The sequence below is a fragment of the Astyanax mexicanus genome, chromosome 8 (genome assembly GCF_023375975.1).
Source record: "Astyanax mexicanus isolate ESR-SI-001 chromosome 8, AstMex3_surface, whole genome shotgun sequence".
Lineage (NCBI taxonomy): Eukaryota > Metazoa > Chordata > Actinopteri > Characiformes > Acestrorhamphidae > Astyanax > Astyanax mexicanus.
In genome coordinates, this window is record NC_064415.1 from 49,330,487 (window position 1) to 49,351,637 (window position 21,151).

The following is a 21,151-nucleotide window of genomic DNA, read 5'->3' on the forward strand; positions in this document are numbered from 1 at the left end:
ATTACTAACTGAATATTTACACTAATGAAGCATAACATTATTTCCAGGAAATCTTTTTAGAAAATATTTTTCTCACAGAAAAATTATTGCAATTACACAGATTCTGTTATACACATGTTTAATTCCTTTGTGTTTATTGAAACACAAAAAAAGCTAATTAAAAAGGAAAAAAAATACATAATTTCACATAAAACATCAGACAGACAAAGTTACTTTTGTTTAAAGCATGTGATGCTTGTTTAAACTCACCTGTGGCAAGTAACAGGTGTGGGCAAAATATAAACACACACCTGAAACTACTCTTTCACAATGCAGGGACCAGTATCAGAAAGCTGGGTTTCGTCCTAGGTCATGGGTCTTCCATCAGGACAATGACCCCAAACATACTTCAAAAAGCACCCAGAGATGGATGGAAACAAAGCTCTGGAAAGTTCTGTTGGGAGAAGGCACCCTTCAGATATAAGAGCAATTTGCAAAAGAAGAGTGGTCCAAAATGCCATTTGAGAGGTTTAAGAACTTGTTGATGGTTATAGGAAGTGTTAATTTCAGTTGTTTTAACAAAACCGGTTCCTATTTGTTTGTTTATTTAAATATTATAGGTAAACCACAATCTGAATGAGGTGGAAATTTAAATTTAAACACACTACTGGAGAAACCAGTACTTCCCATGATGTAAAAACTAAGAGAGCTTCTCATATATTGTCATTGCAGGCACACAGTCTTACTCAACTAGCTTCACCTGTATCAGCAATATGTCATCTTAGTGAAATAGTGAAATTTAGTTTAAAATGGTGACAATAACTCAAATTTCTTAGTAATAAAAGGATTTTTAAAAAATGCTATTTCTTTTTTCTTACAGACCCATCACTGTCTGCGCTAAACCAAATGTGGAAAAGCGGTAAAAATTTGACTCCAGTTATAAAACCTCTCATAATGTGTAGCTTGTTTGTACTGTAGATTTTAGTTCAACAGCTCAGTTACTGTTTAGATGTGTAAAAAAGCATTTGAGAATAAATGATATGTGTACACATGTATGTTTAAATGTGACTAATTTACACTTAGAAAACTAATGTCTGCCATTTGGATGATTTGTGGCTTAGTTTAAATATATGGATATTTATTTCATCATCCCAGTATCTCTGGGATATCCGGACACTGACAGATGGCTGTGGCATCACCAGCTGTGCAACACAACACCATTCCTTTCTAGAATAATTTCTGACTGTTGATTCCTGTCCTTCTCTGCTCTTGTTGCTCAGGCTTGATGGTGTTTGTGTCGGTGTGGCTGTTTGAGGTCATCATCCTGGTGTCGCTGTTGGGCGGAGGGTTTTACATCTACACCAGAATCTACAGGAAGCTGAGATCAGCTGAGAGTAAGAGCTGTGTGTTTATTATAGACTATATTATAGACTATAGATTTGACCAATCACCATCTGACCAACTAACTTTCTATATACTCACTGGGCACTTTATTGGAAACACCCACCTTTAGGAGCTTCAGCTACTGGTCAGATTTTTACCACAGGACCACTGAGGGTTAATTCCCAGTACTGCAGTGTTACTGGAACAGTGGTGTTGATGGTTGTGGGTGTTGAGCCAGTATGAGTGGATCAGGTGCAGTGGTCTTAATGCTCAGGTCGAGAGTAAGTCCACCATCCCATAATTTCCAGATAAGAGCAGCTCTGTGGTCAGGAACTGACCATTAGACTACAGGATGGTTAACACACTCTGTCCATCAGCAGATGAGCTACAGTCACTACCTGAACACCAACAAGGTGGAGCTACAGTGGAGGGGGTTCTGATAAAATGGCCATTGAGAGTAGATTCACAAGGTAATCAGAATGTTGTTTTCCAGAGCAGTTTGAAGTGTTGACATTTTCAGAAGCCTAGGGGTGAAAAGGTCAGATTAGTGTATCTGTACAGCAGCTATTAGCTAATATACAGCAGATAAAACCATCCATGGAGATGTTATCAGTAAAGGAGTCACTCAAATGTTACCTGTTCCCACTGTGATGCATCTAGGTAAGGAAGAGGAGGGTTTGTAGACCAACCTGAACCAAGACGAGGAGGAGAACACCCACACAGTACCAGAGAAACCACCTGACCCGTCCAGTCTGCCAAATCTACAGAAATCTGAAGTTACCACTGAGGCGAATATTCATATCTTAAAGAGCATATTATAGTGAATTTGTCATACAACAGTGTGATATGTGTGAATACTGTTAATATTTCTAATATTTTCAAATACTTTTAATATTTGAAATGCTATTTTAACAACATATTTGCCCCCTTACAGTTTTTCTGCATTTTTGTCATACATTTGTCAGACCCCATCTATCACCCAGTTTTATTTAGCAATAGTGTGGTTGGTCACATTACTATAAATAAAATTAAATTTCATAAATCTAACATTCATTCTTTTATTTACTTATTTTTAAATATCCACTATTAAAAGCCTATGAAGAGGAAAACATGTGATTAATCACAGCCATTATTGGACCTAATTAAATACATTTAATGGAAATCTTTATAATATTTATAACAATTATATAAACCTAATCTTATTGCATGGATTTGTGCTTGTTAGTGTGTAATTGTTGTGTGTCATTTGCTGTTGCACCCAACAAACCTATGTTTGTGAAAGCCTTCAGCACACAGTTTGTACAGTAAGTGCAGAGCTGTTAAGTTATCCTCAGATAAGTTGTTTGCAATTCAGTCTCATCACATCAGAGTGATTTCTGGACTTTTCCCTGGTTAAAGCCCTGGAGACATTTTATGTTTATGTTTTAAGGAGCATGTCCATGTATTTACAGTTGCTTTCCTCCAAAATACTGTTTTCTGTTACTAAGATCAATGAGATTTTAATTTAATATGCAAAGTGATTATTCAATAAATAATTGCAGCTTGTACATTATTGCTATATGACTTCTATGAATTGGGAGCAACTATCTTTGCAATAACTTCATAGTAATTACAGATAGCACTTACTTTAGGCACTTGATTTTTGTATATACATATATTAAAGCAGTGAAATTCAACTCTGACTTTAAAAACAACAACAGCTGAAACAAAGTGCTGTACATAGATAACAGGGCGTAGTTTCTCAACTCCATTTTACAATGTCAAAATGGTTGTTTCTCCTAAAATGCTGTTTTTACCAGAAGTGACTCCACGTACATCAGGTCTGGGCAAGAGGTAAATCAAAAGTGTTTTTGAAAAAAGAATGGAAACTGAAAATACAGGCTTTTAAAAATAAAACAATATGTTAAAAATATTTTTTGTATTTTAGCAATATGATGAACCCCTAAAAAAATATATAATAGTGCAACAAAATAATGTTAAAGATTTTGTATTAATATATAACATTTAATATGGTTTCAAAATTAGTAGAAACAAAACAAATCTGTAAACTTTTCTGACTTGCAATGTGGTGGGAAAACAAAAAAAGATTAGGGACGTTTTTAAACAGTTAAAAGTATCAGTGAAAAGAAGTAAGCCTCAAGGCGCTGCGGGACTTTTATTTTGACAGCAGGTACCGCGATTGGCTCTGTTTGTTTTTGCGATGTGATTGGTTCCTCAGCGGCGCTCCAATAACACAGCAGCAGACTGTTGGAGGTTAAAGTGGAATGAGGGCTGTTTATTGTATTGGATCAGATCAAGTAACAGAGTCATTGTGATGTATTGATTGGACATGTTCTAATAGTTTCAGCGCTTTGGACAGATGTTTGCTGTGGTTTAAAATGAAGACTGTATTCTCTGTAGGTGAATATGGAAGGGTGGTTAGAGTTTCCCCCGGTCTCCAGTAAAGTGGAGCAGCAGAAGATCCAGCTCTGATCAGCAGCTCCACTCCTCTGTACTCAGACTGCTCTGCTGGAGGAACACCATCAGCTCACCTGCTGCAGGTATGGAGATGTTCCACTCTTCACCTTCACACTGCTCTACATTTACTCTTAGACACACAGAAACACATTCAGAATGCCAAATATTTGGTAGCTCCCAAATCAAATTTATCATCACATCACAAGAGTACAGGTGTGCAGGTGAGTGAAAAACTTTGGTGCAAGTTCCCACAGTATGCAGAGAACAATAATTACAACATAGAATAGAGTAAGCAAAATAAAATAGAAGTCAAGTCAAGAGGCTTTTATTGACATTACATCTGAGTACAGGTACACAGTGTAACAAAATTACGTTCCTCCGGAACCATGGTGCAACATGGAACAACAGTAAACCATAAACCATCACTTGCGCTACAGACATATGGTATTGTACTGTAGTGTAACCTATTGCTGAATACATAGATATTACAAGGCTATACATGTGCAAATAATCTAGAGTATGTGTGTGAAAGTGTGGCGATAGTTCAGTAGGTGATAGAGTAACTATGAGTAAAGTGCAGGTACAGAATGAGTTGTGCAGGATGCTGTATGTGGGATAAATATGGGAAAATCCAAAAGGGTGCAGTGTGAAGTAAATTTAATAATTTAAGTTTCTAAACTCCTAATTATGACTTCAAGGCATTTTGAATTGAAATAAATTCAATGTTTTCTTTTTTTTTCTGTTTCTTCCAGAACTAAATGCTGTCGTGTTCCAAGTTTTCTCCTGATACCAGTGACAACTGGATAAAGTTTAGATTCACAAAAACAAGATTTCAAAAAGAGGTTAGGCTGCTGAATGTACTGGAGAACATGGCATCCAGAGAGATCTCCAATACTCATCAAACACTCTCTACTACACCTCACAAGCAAATGCTGAAACGTACAGGCAAGAAGAAAACTCACCACTGTTTAGAATGTGGGAAGAGCTTTTCTGACCACAGTCATCTCAGAACACACCAGCGCATTCACACTGGAGAGAAACCATATCACTGTTCAGACTGTGGCAGAAGTTTTACTAGACTGAGTGGTCTCCAAGATCATTCCCGTATTCACAATGGAGAGAAACCTTATCACTGCTCAGACTGTGGGAAGAATTTTAGATTTCACAGTAATCTTCAACGACACCAGCGCATTCACACTGGAGAGAAACCGTATCACTGTTCAGACTGTGGGACGAGTTTTAGTAGTTGGAGTACTCTCCAAGAACACCAGCGCATTCACACTGGAGAGAAACCGTATCACTGTTCAGACTGTGGGAAGAGTTTTAGGAGTCGAAGTAATCTCAGAACACACCAGGTCGTTCACACTGGAGAGAAACCATATTACTGTTCAGACTGTGGAAAGTGTTTTAATAATTGGAATACTCTCAATGTACACCAGATCATTCACACTGGAAAGAAACCATATCACTGTTCAGACTGTGGGAAGAGTTTTACTAGACCTAGTTTTGTCCAGCGACACCAGTGCATTAACACTGGAAATAAACCATATTATTGTTCAGTCTGTGGGAAGAATTTTACTAGACATAATAATCTCCAGCGACACCAGCTCATTCACACTGGAGATAAATCGTTTCACTGCTCAGAATGTGGAAAAAGTTTTACTCAGAAGGGTGGTCTTAAATCACACCAGCGCATTCACACTGGAGATAAACCGTTTCACTGCTCAGAATGTGGAAGAAGTTTCACTCAGAAGGGTAATCTTAAATCACACCAGCGCGTTCACACAGGAGAGAAACCATAATCACTGCTCAGAGTGTGCTGTGAGCTTCAGATCTTTACGATCAGTCAATAAACACAAGCATTAAAAGCAGTCTTGAAAATGGGCAGTGATACACCTAAAATCATTCCAGTTCCCAACCCAGATCTATTGATCGATAGATAGAGGTGTAAACCTGCTTTAAACAGTTGCTGAAGCATATACATCACACAAAATATAGTTATGTAAGCTTTCATAAGCTTTCAGCCCATACTCCAAGTTTGTCCTTCCAAGCCAGATCCTGAGGTAGATGAACTGAAGTCTGTCTGTAGAGCCCAGTTCACATGATCTAGTGATTGCAATAAGGAATTCAATAATAAGAGTTTGTTTACTGCATATTGTACTAAAATTATAGCAATGTTTTTTGTCATATTTTGTGTCATTATAAGGTACACATACACAACAATGAAATACAGTTAGATCGTACAACAGTTAATAATAAATGTATTATATTAAATAGAAATGTTAAATATAACAAGTTATAGGTCACTATACATATACAGCTCTGGAAAAATGAAGAGACCACTTCAGTTTCTGAATCAGTTTCTCTGATTATACTATTTATAGGTATATGTTTAAGTAAAATTAACTTTGTTGTTTTATTTTATAAACTACGAACGACATTTCTCCCAAATTCTAAATAAAAATATTGTTAAAACATTTATTTGCAAAAAAAAAAGAGATGCAGAGCTATTAGACCTCAAATAATGCAAAGAAAACAAATTCATATTCATAGTTTAGAAATCAATATTTGGTGTAATCACCCTGGTTTTTAATCACAGTTTTCATGCATCTTGGCATGTTCTCCTCCACCAGTCTTACACACTGCTTTTGAATAACTTTATGCCACTACTCCTGGTGCAAAAAATCAATGCAGTTCAGTTTGGTTTGATGGCTTGTGATCATCCATCTTCCTCTTGATTATATTCCAGAGTTTTTTTTTAGTTCTGTAACATCAAAGAAACTCATCATTTTTAGATGGTCTCTTTCCCGAGCTAGTATGTAGTATGTTCAATCCCACTGAATCACAGATTGACTAACACGACTCAGAACTTGCTGTTGGACAGTGGTTTAACTGAAGTAAGACTTTTCCAACAGCGTTTGGATAAGTCACTTAAACAGTAGAGTCAGTCAGATAAGATGGGATGCTTTGGCTGCTTATCACTCTCTGGTTTGAAAAAACTTTTTTTGAAACCTAACAGTACAGTGACCTATACATTTTTATGGGCAAATCAGAAAAGGTGTAAAACACTACCAGTCTGAAAGCATTCACATGTGATATGTAGAGGGTAAAAAAGGTGGATACAGGTGAGGATTCTGGTGTCTTCATCAATGTTGTCAATTTGAAGCCCTTTAATACCTGGGACACTAGCTGCCACTAGCAGACATATAGTACAGACGAGCAGAGGAATGTTGCTTGACCACAGTGGGTCAATGGGTCAATTAAAAACACTTCTGAGTATGAGCACGACCAGGTGACCCTTTTGACTCACCTTTTTATCATGACCAAGATTTACCTGACCACAGCTTGAGCTCTGACAGCTCCAGCAACGAGGCTATTATACAACACTTCTCACAAAACACACCTCAGGACAAAGACCTATTTATTGACACTAATGCTGCCCAACACTTTTAGACAGTATAACTTTTGGCACAGGCAGATTTCCAGAGTCCCAGACCACATCAGAATGATCAGTAAATAGGAAGACCAGCCCTCAATCTTCATTAAGTGCTATACTAATTTCTTGCTGTTAAAAGTAGAAGGGATTAATCAAGAACTGACTAATTTGATATTGTTCATGTATTTGAGAAGTAAATCTAATACTGCTTTCTTTTTACAAAAATGTTTTGGCTGTGCAAAATGTTCTTTGCAAAAAATGATGTGTGGTTTGGCTCATTAGGGAACTATACTATCTGTGTTGTATTTTGTATTTTTAACGGATTCTGTACTGTTCTATTCTTTACGGCTATTTGGCTTAGTGTTAATAGCATGTTTTATAATAATTTGTATTAATGTGTTGAAGTTCATATGCTTCTTGTATTTATTTTGTAGTTTTATCTGATGATTTATGTGAGGTGTATAAGCACACATTGGAGAGAAATTGCTAAATTTTTAAATAAAGGTTTTTATTATTAAGGGAGAAAAAAATCCCAAACTACATGGCCATGTTTTTTTTGTTGTTGTTGTCTTCAAATGTAAATTACATTATTTTATTTTCAATTGAAATTAATCCAAAAATAAATTTTAAAAAAGTATAACATGAATTTTGTCAAATATTAGTCATAAGTGAAAAAAAGAGAGAAAACACATACACAGACACACGTCTCCTAAACAAAATTTATAGAGGAAGATAAAATAAAGCTGATGCTTTGGCTAATTGCTATGACAGGTACAGTAAATACTGTGTTTAAGGTAAAACACTGTAAAGCCAGAAGGGGGCGCCACATCCACCCTAATTTTACATCCTCCCTTCATTTTCTGCAGTTCTGAGCATAAACTCCTCCTCTGTGCTGTTCTTTCCCATCAGTCTGTTTCTTCACTCTTCTTCATTCTGTCTTTCAGACTCAATCCATCATGAAACACTTGTTGATAAATCTGCTGATTTTTACTGCTGTTATTATTGGTATGGAAGATTTCTTTCATCATTATCAGATTTATAAATGATTTAAACTTTCTTTTACAGATCTGTTGCTCTGTTTTCACAGATTGCAGTGGAGAAGAGAGTGTGGAACAGCCAGTCAGAGATGTGACTCACTTTGAAGGAACATCAGTGACATTAGAATGCAATTATCAAACATCTTCATCCCAACCAGATCTGTTCTGGTACATTCAGAGATCCCATGACTTTCCTAAATACATTCTGAGAAGAGATAAATATTCAGCAGGAGATAACGGAACAGAGTTCCATGAGAGAATGAGTTCTGCAGTCCAGTCTACATCAGTTCCACTGAGCATCCAGAAGCTGAGTGTGAGAGACTCTGCTGTGTACTACTGCGCCCTGAGGCCCACTGTGACATCATCACATTCACCCATCATACAAAAACACATGGATCTTAAACAGGAAACACACCAAACACACACCTGTTAGCTTCATGACCTTACACAGAATGTTCAGTAATTAACCCTGTACAGACAGAAGTGACTAAAAAAAAAGTTAGTAATAATCTGTAATAGTTAAACTGCTGTGCTTTAACGGTAGTATATATACAACCCCTGGCAAAAAGTATGGAATCACCAGTCTTGGATGAGCACTCCTTCAGACATTTCATTCTGTAAAACAAACTCATGATACAATAATGTCATTCCAAAGTGCAACTTGTTGGCTTTCAGGAAAACCCAAAAAATGAAGAAAAAACATTGAATGTGAATGTTACTTTTATTGACCAACCACAGGGAAAAAAATATGGAATCACTCAATTCTGAGGAAAAAAGTATGGAATCATGAAAAACAGATAAACAAAAGATGATTCAAAATACATCACTAGTATTTAGTTGCACCACCTTTGGCTTTTATAACGGCTTTCAGTCTCTGAGGCATGGACTTGATGAGTGACAAACAGTATTCTGCATCAATTTGGTGCCAACTCTCTTTGATAGCAGTTGCCAGATCAGCTTTGCAGGTCGGAGCCTTCTTGTGGATCATTTTTTTCAATTTCCACCACAGGTTTTAAATTGGGTTGAGATCTGGACTATTTGCAGGCCATGACATCGACTGAATGTGTCTTTCTCCAAGGAATGCCTTCACTGTTTTTGCCCTATGGCACGATGCATTGTCATCTTGGAAAATTATTTCATTATCTCCAAACATCTGTTCAATTGAAGGGATGAGAAAACTGTCCAAAATGTCAATGTAAACTTGTGCATTGATAGAAGAATTAACCACAGTCATCTCCCCAGTGCCTTTGCCTGACATGCAGCCCCATATCATCAAGGACTGTGGAAATTTGGTTGTTTTCTTCAGGCAGGCCTCTTCATAAATCTCACTGGAACGGCACCAAACAAAAGTTCCAGCATCATCACCTTGTCCAATGCAGATTCTTGACTCATCACTGAAGATAACTTTCATCCAGTCATCCACAGTCCATGATTGCCTCTCCTTAGCCCACTGCAGTCTTGTTCTTTTATGTTTAGGTGTCAATGATGGTTTTCTTTTAGCTTTCCTGTATTGAAATCCCATTTCCTTTAGGTGATTTCTTACGGTTCGGTCATATACATTGGCTCCAGCTTCTTCCCATTTATGCTTCATCTGTTTAGTTATACTTTTTCGGTTTTCAAGACAAATGGCCTTAAGTTGCTTGTCTTGACGCTTTGATGTCTTTCTCGGTCTACCAGTACGCTTGGCTTTAACAACCATTCCATGCTGTTTGTATTTGGTCCATATCTTGGATACAGCTGACTGTGAACAGCCCACATCTTTAGCAACCATGCGTGAAGAGTTACCTTCTTCAAGAAGTTTAACAATCCTCTCTTTTGTTTCAAGAGACATTTCTCTTGTTGGAGCCATGGTTCTTGCCACTCTAATTCGTCCAGCAGCCCTCCAAGGTGTCATGACTGCAGGTGTTTTTAACTGCAGACTAACGAGCAGATCTAATCTGAGGCAGGTGTCCATTTAGGGAAAGGAAATTGACTGGGTGTGTCCTTATTTTCTACCTTCAATTTGAGTGATTCCATACTTTTTTCCTCAGAATTGAGTGATTCCATATTTTTTTCCCTGTGGTTGGTCAATACAAGTAACATTCACTGACTTCCACAATGTTTTTTCTTCATTTCTTTGAGTGTTCCTGAAAGCCAACAAGTTGCACTTTGGAATGACCTTATTTTTGTATCATGTTTTTGATCAGAGTTTGTTTTACAGAATAAAATGTCTGAAGGAGTGCTCATCCAAGACTGGTGATTCCATACTTTTTGCCAGGGGTTGTATATATATATACATACAGTCATATGAAAAGGTTTGGGCATCCCATTAATCTAAATCATTTTTAGTTCCATTTCAGTTTGATATATCTAATAACTGATGGACACAGTAATATTTCAGGATTGAAATGAGGTTTATTGTACTAACAGAAAATGTGCAACATGCATTAAACCAAAATTTGACTGGTGCAAAAGTATGGGCACCCTTATCATTTTATTGATTTTAATACTCCTAACTACTTTTTACTGACTTACTGAAGCACATTTGGTTTGGTAACCTCAACCTAAGCTTTGAACTTCATAGCCAGGTGTATCCAATCATGAGAAAAGGTATTTAAGGTGGCCAATTGCAAGTTGTTCTCCTATTTGAATCTCCTCTGAAGAGTGGCATCATGGGCTCATTAAAACAACTCTCAAATTATCTAAAACAAAGATTGTTCAACATAGTTGTTCAGGGGAAGGATACAAAAAGTTGTCTCAGAGATTTAACCTGTCAGTTTCCACTGTGAGGAACATAGTAAGGAAATGGAAGACCACAGGGACAGTTCTTGTTAAGCCCAGAAGTGGCAGGCCAAGAAAAATATCAGAAAGGCAGAGAAGAAGAATGGTGAGAACAGTCAAGGACAATCCACAGACCACCTCCAAAGAGCTGCAGCATCATCTTGCTGCAGATGGTGTCACTGTGCATCGGTCAACAATACAGCGCACTTTGCACAAGGAGAAGCTTTATGGGAGAGTGATGTGAAAGCACGCCAGAAACAGAGTCGCCTGAGGTATGCAAAAGCACATCTCAGGCACACCTCAGGCGACTCTGTTTGTGGCGTGCTTGCAGAAATGGCTTCTTTCGCATCCCTCTCCAATACAGCTTCTTCTTGTGCAAAGTGCGCTGTATTGTTGACCAATGCACAGTGACACACTGCGTAACCTGATAGGGCCTTAATGTTTTGCTAAGGCAAGCTGAGGTTATCGTGACTCACAGACACACACGCACACACACACACACACACACACACACACACACAGGGAATCCCTTTACTACATGGACATCTGCTCTGTACATCTAATTGAAAACATTGTGTTTAAAACATTCAGTGTTGTGGCCTCCCACTGCACAGATATACTTGATGGAACACAGACGCTTCTTACTATGTGACTATGTATGAAATGGGAGTAATAAGATTTTTGTTTCATGTAAGGAAAGGAAAGTACAGTTAACTGTGTGGAAACTTAGTAAGTAAGTAGAAGTAAAATTTAACTAAAATAAATACAAAATAATTACTCTAGTAAAGTAAAGATAAACAAAATTTAGGTAAAAAGTAAGGTAACAAAGTATTTGTACGTTATTACTTGACTTGGCATCACTTGTGATAGGGGAAGTGCAGCTAAGTGGGTGGGATTATTAGCATAGCTAAACTGAGGAGAAAAGTGGGGGGGAAAAGAACCCCTTTAAAAAAAAATACTTTTTGTAGGAAAAGAAGACCTTCACTGCTGATGGCAGAACATCCTCAATAATCTCCACAAAAATCCTCACTTGTCTTTTTTGAACAGATCAGTAACAGCCTTTAGGAGGAGGGTGTGTATATGTCAGAGACACCTATTCTTACAGAAACATTATGAGCAAAAATACAGAGGATGCAGTACAAGATGTAAATCACTAAAACAGAATATGCAGATCACAGATTATGGCAAGGGGTGCCTACATTTTTGCATTAAACTATTTATATACTGTATGCAGAGCTAAATATTCACCGCTGAATTAACATCTACAAACACACAAAGGAACACTGTGACATCCTTTTTGGTAAATACGTATTTTCTTTGTTTGTCAATTCAATTCACTGTATTTATGACTTACTAATAATAGTAAAATGTTGAACAGTTTTTGTGTTTGTGGTTCATTTATTAATGCTCTGATCTTCTACAAAGACAGAGAGCAGAGTGGAGCAGCTCCTCAGAGCAGGAGTTTCCTGTTGTAGTTTCCTGTAACTGCTCTCACTTCAGAGAGATTCACACTAACACACAGATCAGCATTAGAGCACTGAGAGCTTAAACACACTACTGATTCCATCTGATCATATTCACAATGAAGAACATCCTCCTCATCATCATCATTACCACATCGGGTACTCACTGTCAAGATGTGTGCAACAATATTTAGCACATTTAATTTTCATACTTTTCATAATTGTTAATACTGCTTTTCTTTCAGATGTGTTTACTGCTGATCAAATTGGACCAGATGATCAAGAGACTGAAGTTTCTAAAACAGAGGGAGAATCCGTTACACTGAATTGCTTTTATGAAACCAGTAGTGAATATGTCGGGCTCTACTGGTACAGACAGTATCCTAACAGAGCTCTACAGTATTTACTGTATAGAGGAGCTCGGAAGTATAGTGGTAGCAACAACGCAGACAGCAGATTTCAGTCAACTACAACTAGCTCATCCACTGATCTCACTGTTACAGTAAGGCTGGCAGATACAGCTCTCTACTACTGTGCTCAGAGTAGGCGCACAGTGATACAAAGTCTCTGAGAAGCTTTACAAAAACTCACACACCTTCTGTTTACTTTGAACACAAGCAGATCAAAGTAATATCAAACCACACTATCTGTTATTACACTCTCTCAGAAATGACTGAATGTGGTTTTACAGGTGGTAATAATAGACTCTTTTTGTTCCTGTTACCCCAACCCCACTCCACCTCCAGGCTGCATCTTAAAAATTAAATAACTGAAGCAATTTAAGTAAAATCAAATATAAAAAGCTACATAATTAAAACCACCAAGATTTAAAAGAGACTTGTATCTCTACAGCTACAAAGATGCCAACAATCGTTTGGAAGAAGATACAGAGTTCAAAAGCTCAGACTGGAGTAAAGTTACATCAGGTAATGAAACAACAAGCTCTGTTTACAACTGGCTTGCATGTGAGGGTGGCTAAAAGGAATAACTGATGGTACAAATTAACCAAAAAATATATATAATTAAATAAATAAATAAATAACAACCACTACTGGAGTCTGTCTGAATATTTTGCGTTCAGACAGAAATAGATAATTTAACCAAAAATCAAGATGCTGCTTGTGGCACCTACAGTGGTGTGAAAAAGTGCTTGTCCCCTACAGATTTCTTTCTTCTTCTTTTTTTTCATTTTTGGCATACTTACATTTTTCAGATTATCAAACAAATTTTAATATCAGACAAATATAACATACATTAAAATATAAAAGATCCTGTTAAATGATTATTTGATTTATTAATGGAAAAAGCTATTCATACCAATTTAGCCCTTTGTGAAAAAGTGTTAGCCCCTACATAAATTATCTGTGATTTATCATATTTTATGCAAAGCTGCTTTCAATTTCACTCTCCACAACTGGGCCTGATTACCTGTAGAATTAAGAAATCACTAAAATACAACCTGTTTGACCACATGAAGCAGCTAAAAGATCTCAAAAAGCACCTCATTATGAATGTGAATTTATGAATCTGAAGAAATTCGAAAATAGATGAGAAAACAAAGTAATTATTTTTTTTAGTCTGGAAAAGGTTACTAAGTCATTTCTAAGGCTTTGGGACTCATGTAGACCACAGTGAGAGTTATTATTCACAAATGGAAAAAACAAGAAACATTGGTAAAACCTTTTCAGTAGTGGCCGGCCAACCAAAATTATTCCAAAAGGGCATAAACAACTCATCGCCTCAGTTAGGGTCAGTGTTTATGATTCAATAATAAGAAAGTGACTGGGTGAAAATGGTCTCCATGGGAGAGTTCCAAAGCAAAAAACACTGCTGACCAAAAATAATACAACGGCCCTAAATTTAGCTGAAAACCTTGCTAGTTTAAAACTTAAGTTACCATTTTAGCTTTCTCTCTTTAGCCCTGTTCTCATAAAATTTGATGTTACCACATTTATTATGTTAGCAGGGCTTGCTAACATTTGCTGTGTGTGTGTGTGAGGCATTAAGGAATATTTGTATCAATGAGTACAGCCCTCACATTTCTGCAAATATTTAATTATATATTTTCATTTTAACCAGCAGTATAGTTTTAGTGTTTAATGTCTAAATAGCTTATAACACAAGTCATTACTCCCTGTTTAAAAATGCCTTTAGTAAAATTGAAATAGTAAAAATTATACATTATTATATTATATATATTTTATATTATAAAATAAGATTTGTCCATCAATAATATTTGATGGACAGGAACTGTGCTGCGTTTTTAAACAGTTACAGGTAACAGTGAAACGAGGTAAGCCTCCCAGCTCTACAAGACTTTTATTGTGACAGCAGGTTGCCGGATGTTGTTCTGCGATGTGATTGGCTACTCAGCGGAGCTCCAGAAACACAGCAGCAGACTGTTGGAGGTTAAGGTGGATTCAGGGCTGTTTATTGTATTGGATCAGATCAAGTAACAGAGTCATTGTGATGTATTGATTGGACATGTTCTAATAGTTTTAGCGCTTTGGACAGATGTTTGCTGTGGTTTAAAATGAAGACTGTATTCTCTGTAGAATATGGAAGGGTGGTTAGAGTTTCCCCCGGTCTCCAGTAAAGTGGAGCAGCAGAAGATCCAGCTCTGATCAGCAGCTCCACACCTCTGTACTCAGACTGCTCTGCTGGAGGAACACCATCAGCTCACCTGCTGCAGGTATGGAGATGTTCCACTCTTCACCTTCACACTGCTCTACATTTACTCTTAGACACACAGAAACACATTCAGAAGGAGCAGCATTTAACATCACACACAAGCAGCTTCATCCAGGAGCTGGAGGATCATCTTCTCCTAGTTATCTCTGATCAACACTTTCATTCTGCTTTATTTAAGATGAACAGGAGATTTAGGGGCTACTTATAAACCCTGAGTGGTGATTTATTGGGGGAATAATTCTCTTGTCTGGTGTTAAAGTATTAAATTGTGCTGCTATTGTTTATAAACTTCTTCATGCTAACTGTAGAGATATCTCCTTTATGGTCACATTTCTCCAGGCTAAGGTCTGTTTCTGTACTTAAAGCATTTTTTATGATCCATTATAAAACAATGTGTAAAATAGGTCATGTGATATTCAGCATGTAGATGCAGTGAGTGTAGAAACATTCATAGATGCAGATGTTCCACAGTGTGTGAATTAATGTGCAGTTATTGGTGGAGTTCTTCCTGAGAGCTGGTTAGTGTGGGTGGGGGCTGCTATTTGCTGGTAGATTAAGAGATGGTGGAGGGGGTGAAAGCTGGTAGGTGGGGAGTTGGTGTAAAGTGTGAGCACAATTCAGGATTCTGACAGTTCAGTTAACAGTTCTGGAGATTTCCAGTGTTTGTATAGAGGTGGCTAAAACTTCAATGCTTTAATTTATAATCGGTTCAAAATGTTAAAATAGCGTGCTTCACATTACTAATCATAAATTATGATTGTGGGTGCATGTGCTGAACAGAGAGGTACAAGATATTTATATTGTTCAACTAAAAATTTACTCACACACAGAATAAAATAGTCTGATAATTTGAGAATTTTAGATTTTAGGAATATTAGCCCATTGCTTAATACAAAACATCTTAAACTCTGGGATGTTTGTAGGTTTCATCACAATAACTGCTTCAGGTCCTTCCACAACATTTTTTATTAAGGTCAGGAGGTTGTGTCAGCAATTTCAGTGCATTAACTTTATTCTTTTTTATTCACTCTTTGGTAGAATGACTTGGGGTCACTGTCTTGCTGTAGAGATTCAGTTCATGCATAGATATCCTGATATTTTCCTTTAAAATTTTCTGATATAATTCAGAATTCATAGTTCCATCAGTGATTGCAAGCCATTTTGGCCCAGATGCTGCAGAACAGCCTAAACCATGATATTACCACCACCATGTTTCACAGATGAAATACAGTTCTTATGCTGTATTGCAGTTTTTGTTTCCTTTCATGAAAATGATCTGGGGTGCCTAAAATTTTCATACCACTGTATTTCTTTGCTTACAGTTTCATGATATGTGCAGTGTATTGAATCGGAACCCCTGTATTGTGATATATACTGCCAAGATAAAGGCAATACACAGCCGTTTATGTGTGTCTAGTTGTGGTTAACCCACTGGTGAAGCGCTATTCACCCTCTGGATGCCCGCTTGGTGTAAATAGTGGAGAAAAGCCTCTGCCGGTGGAGCTGCTATTTATGAGAGCACCACTGCTCCAACCAGTGACTGCAAAACACTGATGGTTTTTGCCTGATGATTTCTGGATGCCATGCTAATGAAAAAATATTTAGTCACTGCAATAATGAACTCCAGAGATCAACAATACTCTGGAGTACTGGTTAATACTATTCCTAGAAAAGACAGCATTCCAAAAAGTAGATATAGAGTTCATTTGATATAGCACCCCCAAAATCTATTCAACACCTGTGTTACAAATTGTGTTACACCTTAAGGGAACATATAGTGTTATAATTCGAAATACCAGAGCATTAGGTTGTACCTAAAGAGTTGTTTAGCATGATAGTTTTTATCAGGAGAATAGCAGTAAAACAGCTCCTTTGCAATTTTTGTTAGATTTCGAAAGATTTTTCAAAAAATTGCTTACTTTTATGCCAGCATGATGTTTTCAGATGAAATTACTAAGTATAATGTCTGTAGTTTGGCTAGCCTCTGTTATTAACATATTAGTGTCATGCTAGGAGCTGAATTAACTGAGTGCATGTGAACACTATCTTTAAATTTAGTGAACCTCTAAATTTGCATATCATAAATGTTGCTCATGTTTTTTTTCTGTGTTTTTCCAGAAATGAATGGGGTCCTGTTTTAAGTTTTCTCTCGCTCAAACATGGCATCCAGAGAAATCTTCAGTACTCTGCAAACACCCTCTACTACACCATACATGCAAATGCAGAAAAGTACTGGGGAGAAAACTCACCACTGCTCAGACTGTGGAAAGTGTTTTACTCAACAGAGCCATCTCCAGCGGCATCAGCACATTCACACTGGAGAGAAACCGTATCACTGCTCAGACTGTGGGAAGAGCTTTTCTCAACAGAGTAATCTCAAAGCACACCAGCGCATTCACACTGGAGGGAAACCGTTTTACTGTTCAGATTGTGGAAAGAGTTTTACTCAACAGAGCAATCTCAAAACACACCAGCGCATTCACACTGGAGAGAAACGATTTCACTGCTTAGAATGTGGGATGAATTTTAATCACAAAAGTAGCTTCCAGCGACACCAGCGCATTCACACTGGAGACAAACCGTATCACTGCACAGACTGTGGAAAGAGCTTTAAACAACAGAGTAGTCTGATAGCACACCAGCGCATTCACACTGGAGAGAAACCGTTTCACTGCTCAGACTGTGGGAGGAGTTTTAGTCAACAGATTCATCTTAAAACACACCAGCGTATTCACACTGGAGAGAAACCGTATTACTGCTCAGACTGTGGAATGAATTTTAATCATCAGAGTACTTTCCACCGACACCAGCGCATTCACACTGGAGACAAACCATATCACTGCCCAGAATGCTGGAAGAGTTTTAAGCAACAGAGTTGTTTACAGCGACACCAGCTCATTCACACAGGAGAGAAACCGTATTACTGCTCAGAGTGTGAGAAGAGCTTCAGACGTCCACATACATTAAAGAGACACTGCTGCATTAAGAAGACATAAGCAGCGACACAACTTAAACCATTTAAGATCCCATTCCATATTCCAAAATATGGGTACCAAAAAAAAAGATTTAAATGATTTCTGAAGCATGTTCAAAAAGCCAAAAATTCCAGCGTACAGTTCATACATTTATTTTAAGAGCCACTAAACCTTAAACCATGGCTAAAATGTGTTCCTTTGAAGTAATGAAACATACCAGTCCTGCTTAAAATTTGTATAAACATTTCCTAAACTTTAAAAAACTTTTTTATTGCTTTTACTTTTTTATTTATTAATTAAATAAAAAAGCTGCAGCGCCCTCTCAGGTTCAACTGTGCTATAGGCATGGATGATGTGTCCCTGTACTTTGGTATGCAGACACATCACAATATGCAGATCAGTCAATCAATAATATCGCCCCCCTGCTGACGTCCAACCATCTGGATCTTAAGCTGTCAGGGGCACGCTGCTGCAGCATAGCCAATCAGCTCTCCCTCCTGCCCTGCCTCTAAACCCATACATCACCCAGGGCTGAGGGTGGAGTCAGCTAAAATCAGGGGTTTTAGTGCCCCTTTAATATCATCCAAACCCAGACACTGTTCAGCAGAGCTCCTACAGGGTACAAAATGGTAATATTTTACAAACTGATGGATGGTATCCTGAAATTCCTGGAAAATGACCACCACATGATCAAGTCAAGTAATGATGGTACTAGTGATGTTATGCATATAATCTTGTTTATTAACAGTTGTGAATCAAAGGTTTGCATAGTCATTATGTGCAGAGATGTATAGTAACAAAGTAGAACTACTTCACAACGGTATTGACATACTAAAATGATTTATCTGTACTCTAATGGAGTATTATTATTTTCTCCTACTTACACTTTTACTGCACTACATATTTTTACTAAATTTAATACTTTTACCTTTGTGATGCATTTTTATGTGCTCCATTGTTGCTCATTACCAGCACTTTTTAGGGGGGGGTGGGGGGTGGGGGGCTCAAAGCAGCCTCGAATGATCCACGTTCTTTGTGCTGAGTGCAGGACATGTACACATACAATTAAACAGCGCTCTTCATTCTGTTGTTGTCTGACATGCATGATGTCCTGTGTGTGTTTGTGTGTGTGGGACATCTGGGTCTCTAATACAAGGGTCCTACCAGTTGGGCTCCATTTTAAAAGAGAATTTCTGCTTGTTTTACGGTTATTTCTGATTCACCTTGTTTAAATAATTTTTGCAAATGGAAGAAGGGTTTCTCTTGGTTACGCCTACCCTGGTCATGCTACTGTATTGTACCATCTACTCTTCTATGATCAAAATTAAAGTATAATGCTACCTACATTGTTTATATTGTTTGGATACCTGCAACAACATGCATCAAACTCATTCAGTAATTCTTTCAATTCAACAAAGCCATATTTATCATATATAAGCATTTTGGCACTCCTGGGGGTATTTCATAAATAAGGATTTCTTAGTTTAACAAGGTAACTTAAGCCAAAATCAAGCCTGTACATCACAAAAACAGCTGAGACACATGCTCATATTTGGCTTTTAAAATACATCCTTATTCTCTAGAGCAGGGGTGTCCAAACTTTTGGAGCAGCCCGCGAGGTATTTTAGAAATAGAATGAAAGTTGGCCCACTGTTAAGCAGGTTTTTATAATGTGAGATTCAAAGTTTGAACGCTAGGTGTCAGAAACGGGCCAAAGAGTCTAAAAGCGGAGAGGGTGCGCATTTCTAGCGCAGAAAAACAGGGCAAAAGGGTCTAAAAGCGGAGAGGGTGCACATTTCTAGCACAGAAAAACGGGACAAAGAGTCTAAAAGCGGAGAGAGTGCGCATTTCTAGCACAGAAAAACGGGACAAAGAGTCTAAAAGCGGAGAGAGTGCGCATTTCTAGTCTAAAAGCGTAATTAAGGAGTTTAATATTAAGAGACATCATGAAATAAAACATCAGTTTGAAAAATCTTAGTTTACACAACACTGTATAGAGATAGTAAGTCAGGTAAAATGGTGTGTAAATGAAATAATCAGGAAAAAAGTATTATTTAAAGTGGTCTATTTCATTATTTGTTTTATTACAGAGTCTGTGGCCCATGACTTCAAATATATTTCTCCTTCTGGCCACCAACAAAAAAAGTTTGGACACCACTGCTCTAGAGTAATTAGGCAGCATTTTAATACATGAGAGTTTGAGCTAGTGTCAGGGTTATTGCTGTTTTGGAATTGAGGGTGGTTCTACACATCACTAAGTAAAAATTGAAATGCACAAAATAAATATTTATATTCCCAGTCCCCATCACCATTTCAGTGCTGTTTCAATCTCTATAATATACGCGTATTTCATTAGAGAGTTTATCAGGGTTTGATTGTTTAATTAACACATGGGAAATTAATTGTATTTCTAGTTATTCACATAAACCACATATTTGATAACTGTATTGTTTAGGTTATAACTTAAGGTAATTTCATGAGTAAGTTTGACTGAAAATATTTTTTGCTATAGACAAGACGTGGTTGGCATCTGCATTATCAGTTCAGCCTTACTTTAACAAACAGCTTAAATCATAGCATGGTAAAATGAATCAGTAGTCTAGTAGTGTTGCACGATATACCGACTAAAAAATATCTCCATACTTTGTCATTAAAAACAGAACAATACCCCATTTATTTATTACCGGTGCTAAACAAATGAGCGTTATAAAAAAAGAGCGATATTTCCAAAAAGTGCAACAGGGGGCAGTGTGCAGCACTCCAGCCCATGCCTCCTCTCTCAGTCAGAAGAGAACATGTAGCATAGCTGCTAATACTAACAATTTTGCGCACTGTCGTCAGCTTGTAGAAAAACTACACACATGAAACGAAGTATGGAATTATTCTGCATACACAACTGACAGTCAGGGCAACCAAACCAGTCTGCAAACCATGCTTTAAACCTGAACAGACCGATGGAGGTAACCCCTC

General features: G+C 37.4%; 7 protein-coding genes across 17 annotated transcripts in view; 3 read left to right on the forward strand and 4 right to left on the reverse strand.

Annotated features, from left to right (window-relative positions):
• Nucleotides 1-7,432, forward strand: part of LOC125780385 (zinc finger protein 239-like) — a 103,022-nt gene extending 95,590 nt beyond the window's left edge. Inside the window, exon 2 of the mRNA XM_049482401.1 lies at nucleotides 4,572-7,432. Coding sequence (XP_049338358.1) covers nucleotides 4,578-5,621 — 1,044 coding nt within the window. The 5' untranslated portion in view covers nucleotides 4,572-4,577 and the 3' untranslated portion in view covers nucleotides 5,622-7,432. The remainder of the gene's footprint in view (nucleotides 1-4,571) is intronic.
• LOC111188212 (gastrula zinc finger protein XlCGF49.1) overlaps nucleotides 1-19,527 on the forward strand; it is a 232,620-nt gene extending 213,093 nt beyond the window's left edge. For 3 of the 6 annotated variants that reach the window (XM_049482440.1, XM_049482441.1, XM_049482438.1), the window contains exon 2: nucleotides 17,325-19,527. In XM_049482440.1, the coding sequence (XP_049338397.1) occupies nucleotides 17,366-18,202 (837 nt within the window). In that variant the 5' untranslated portion in view covers nucleotides 17,325-17,365 and the 3' untranslated portion in view covers nucleotides 18,203-19,527. Of the gene's footprint in view, nucleotides 1-3,574; nucleotides 3,903-14,916; nucleotides 15,208-17,324 lie in introns of those variants that run through there. The other 3 variants (XM_049482439.1, XM_049482442.1, XM_049482437.1) reach the window with 3 other exon arrangements.
• The window catches only part of LOC111190415 (zinc finger protein OZF-like), a 589,012-nt gene that overhangs the window by 158,423 nt on the left and 409,438 nt on the right, over nucleotides 1-21,151 (reverse strand). The gene's annotated exons all lie outside the window — the stretch shown is intronic.
• Nucleotides 1-21,151, reverse strand: part of LOC103025045 (zinc finger protein 501) — a 266,885-nt gene that overhangs the window by 158,423 nt on the left and 87,311 nt on the right. The gene's annotated exons all lie outside the window — the stretch shown is intronic.
• LOC111197445 (zinc finger protein 239-like) overlaps nucleotides 1-21,151 on the reverse strand; it is a 184,162-nt gene that overhangs the window by 155,093 nt on the left and 7,918 nt on the right. The gene's annotated exons all lie outside the window — the stretch shown is intronic.
• LOC103044584 (zinc finger protein 501) overlaps nucleotides 1-21,151 on the reverse strand; it is a 234,011-nt gene that overhangs the window by 83,639 nt on the left and 129,221 nt on the right. The gene's annotated exons all lie outside the window — the stretch shown is intronic.
• Nucleotides 14,839-21,151, forward strand: part of LOC111190412 (zinc finger protein 345) — a 406,705-nt gene continuing 400,392 nt past the window's right edge. Inside the window, exon 1 of the mRNA XM_049482435.1 lies at nucleotides 14,839-14,923. The gene's annotated coding sequence lies outside the window, so the exon portion shown is untranslated. The remainder of the gene's footprint in view (nucleotides 14,924-21,151) is intronic.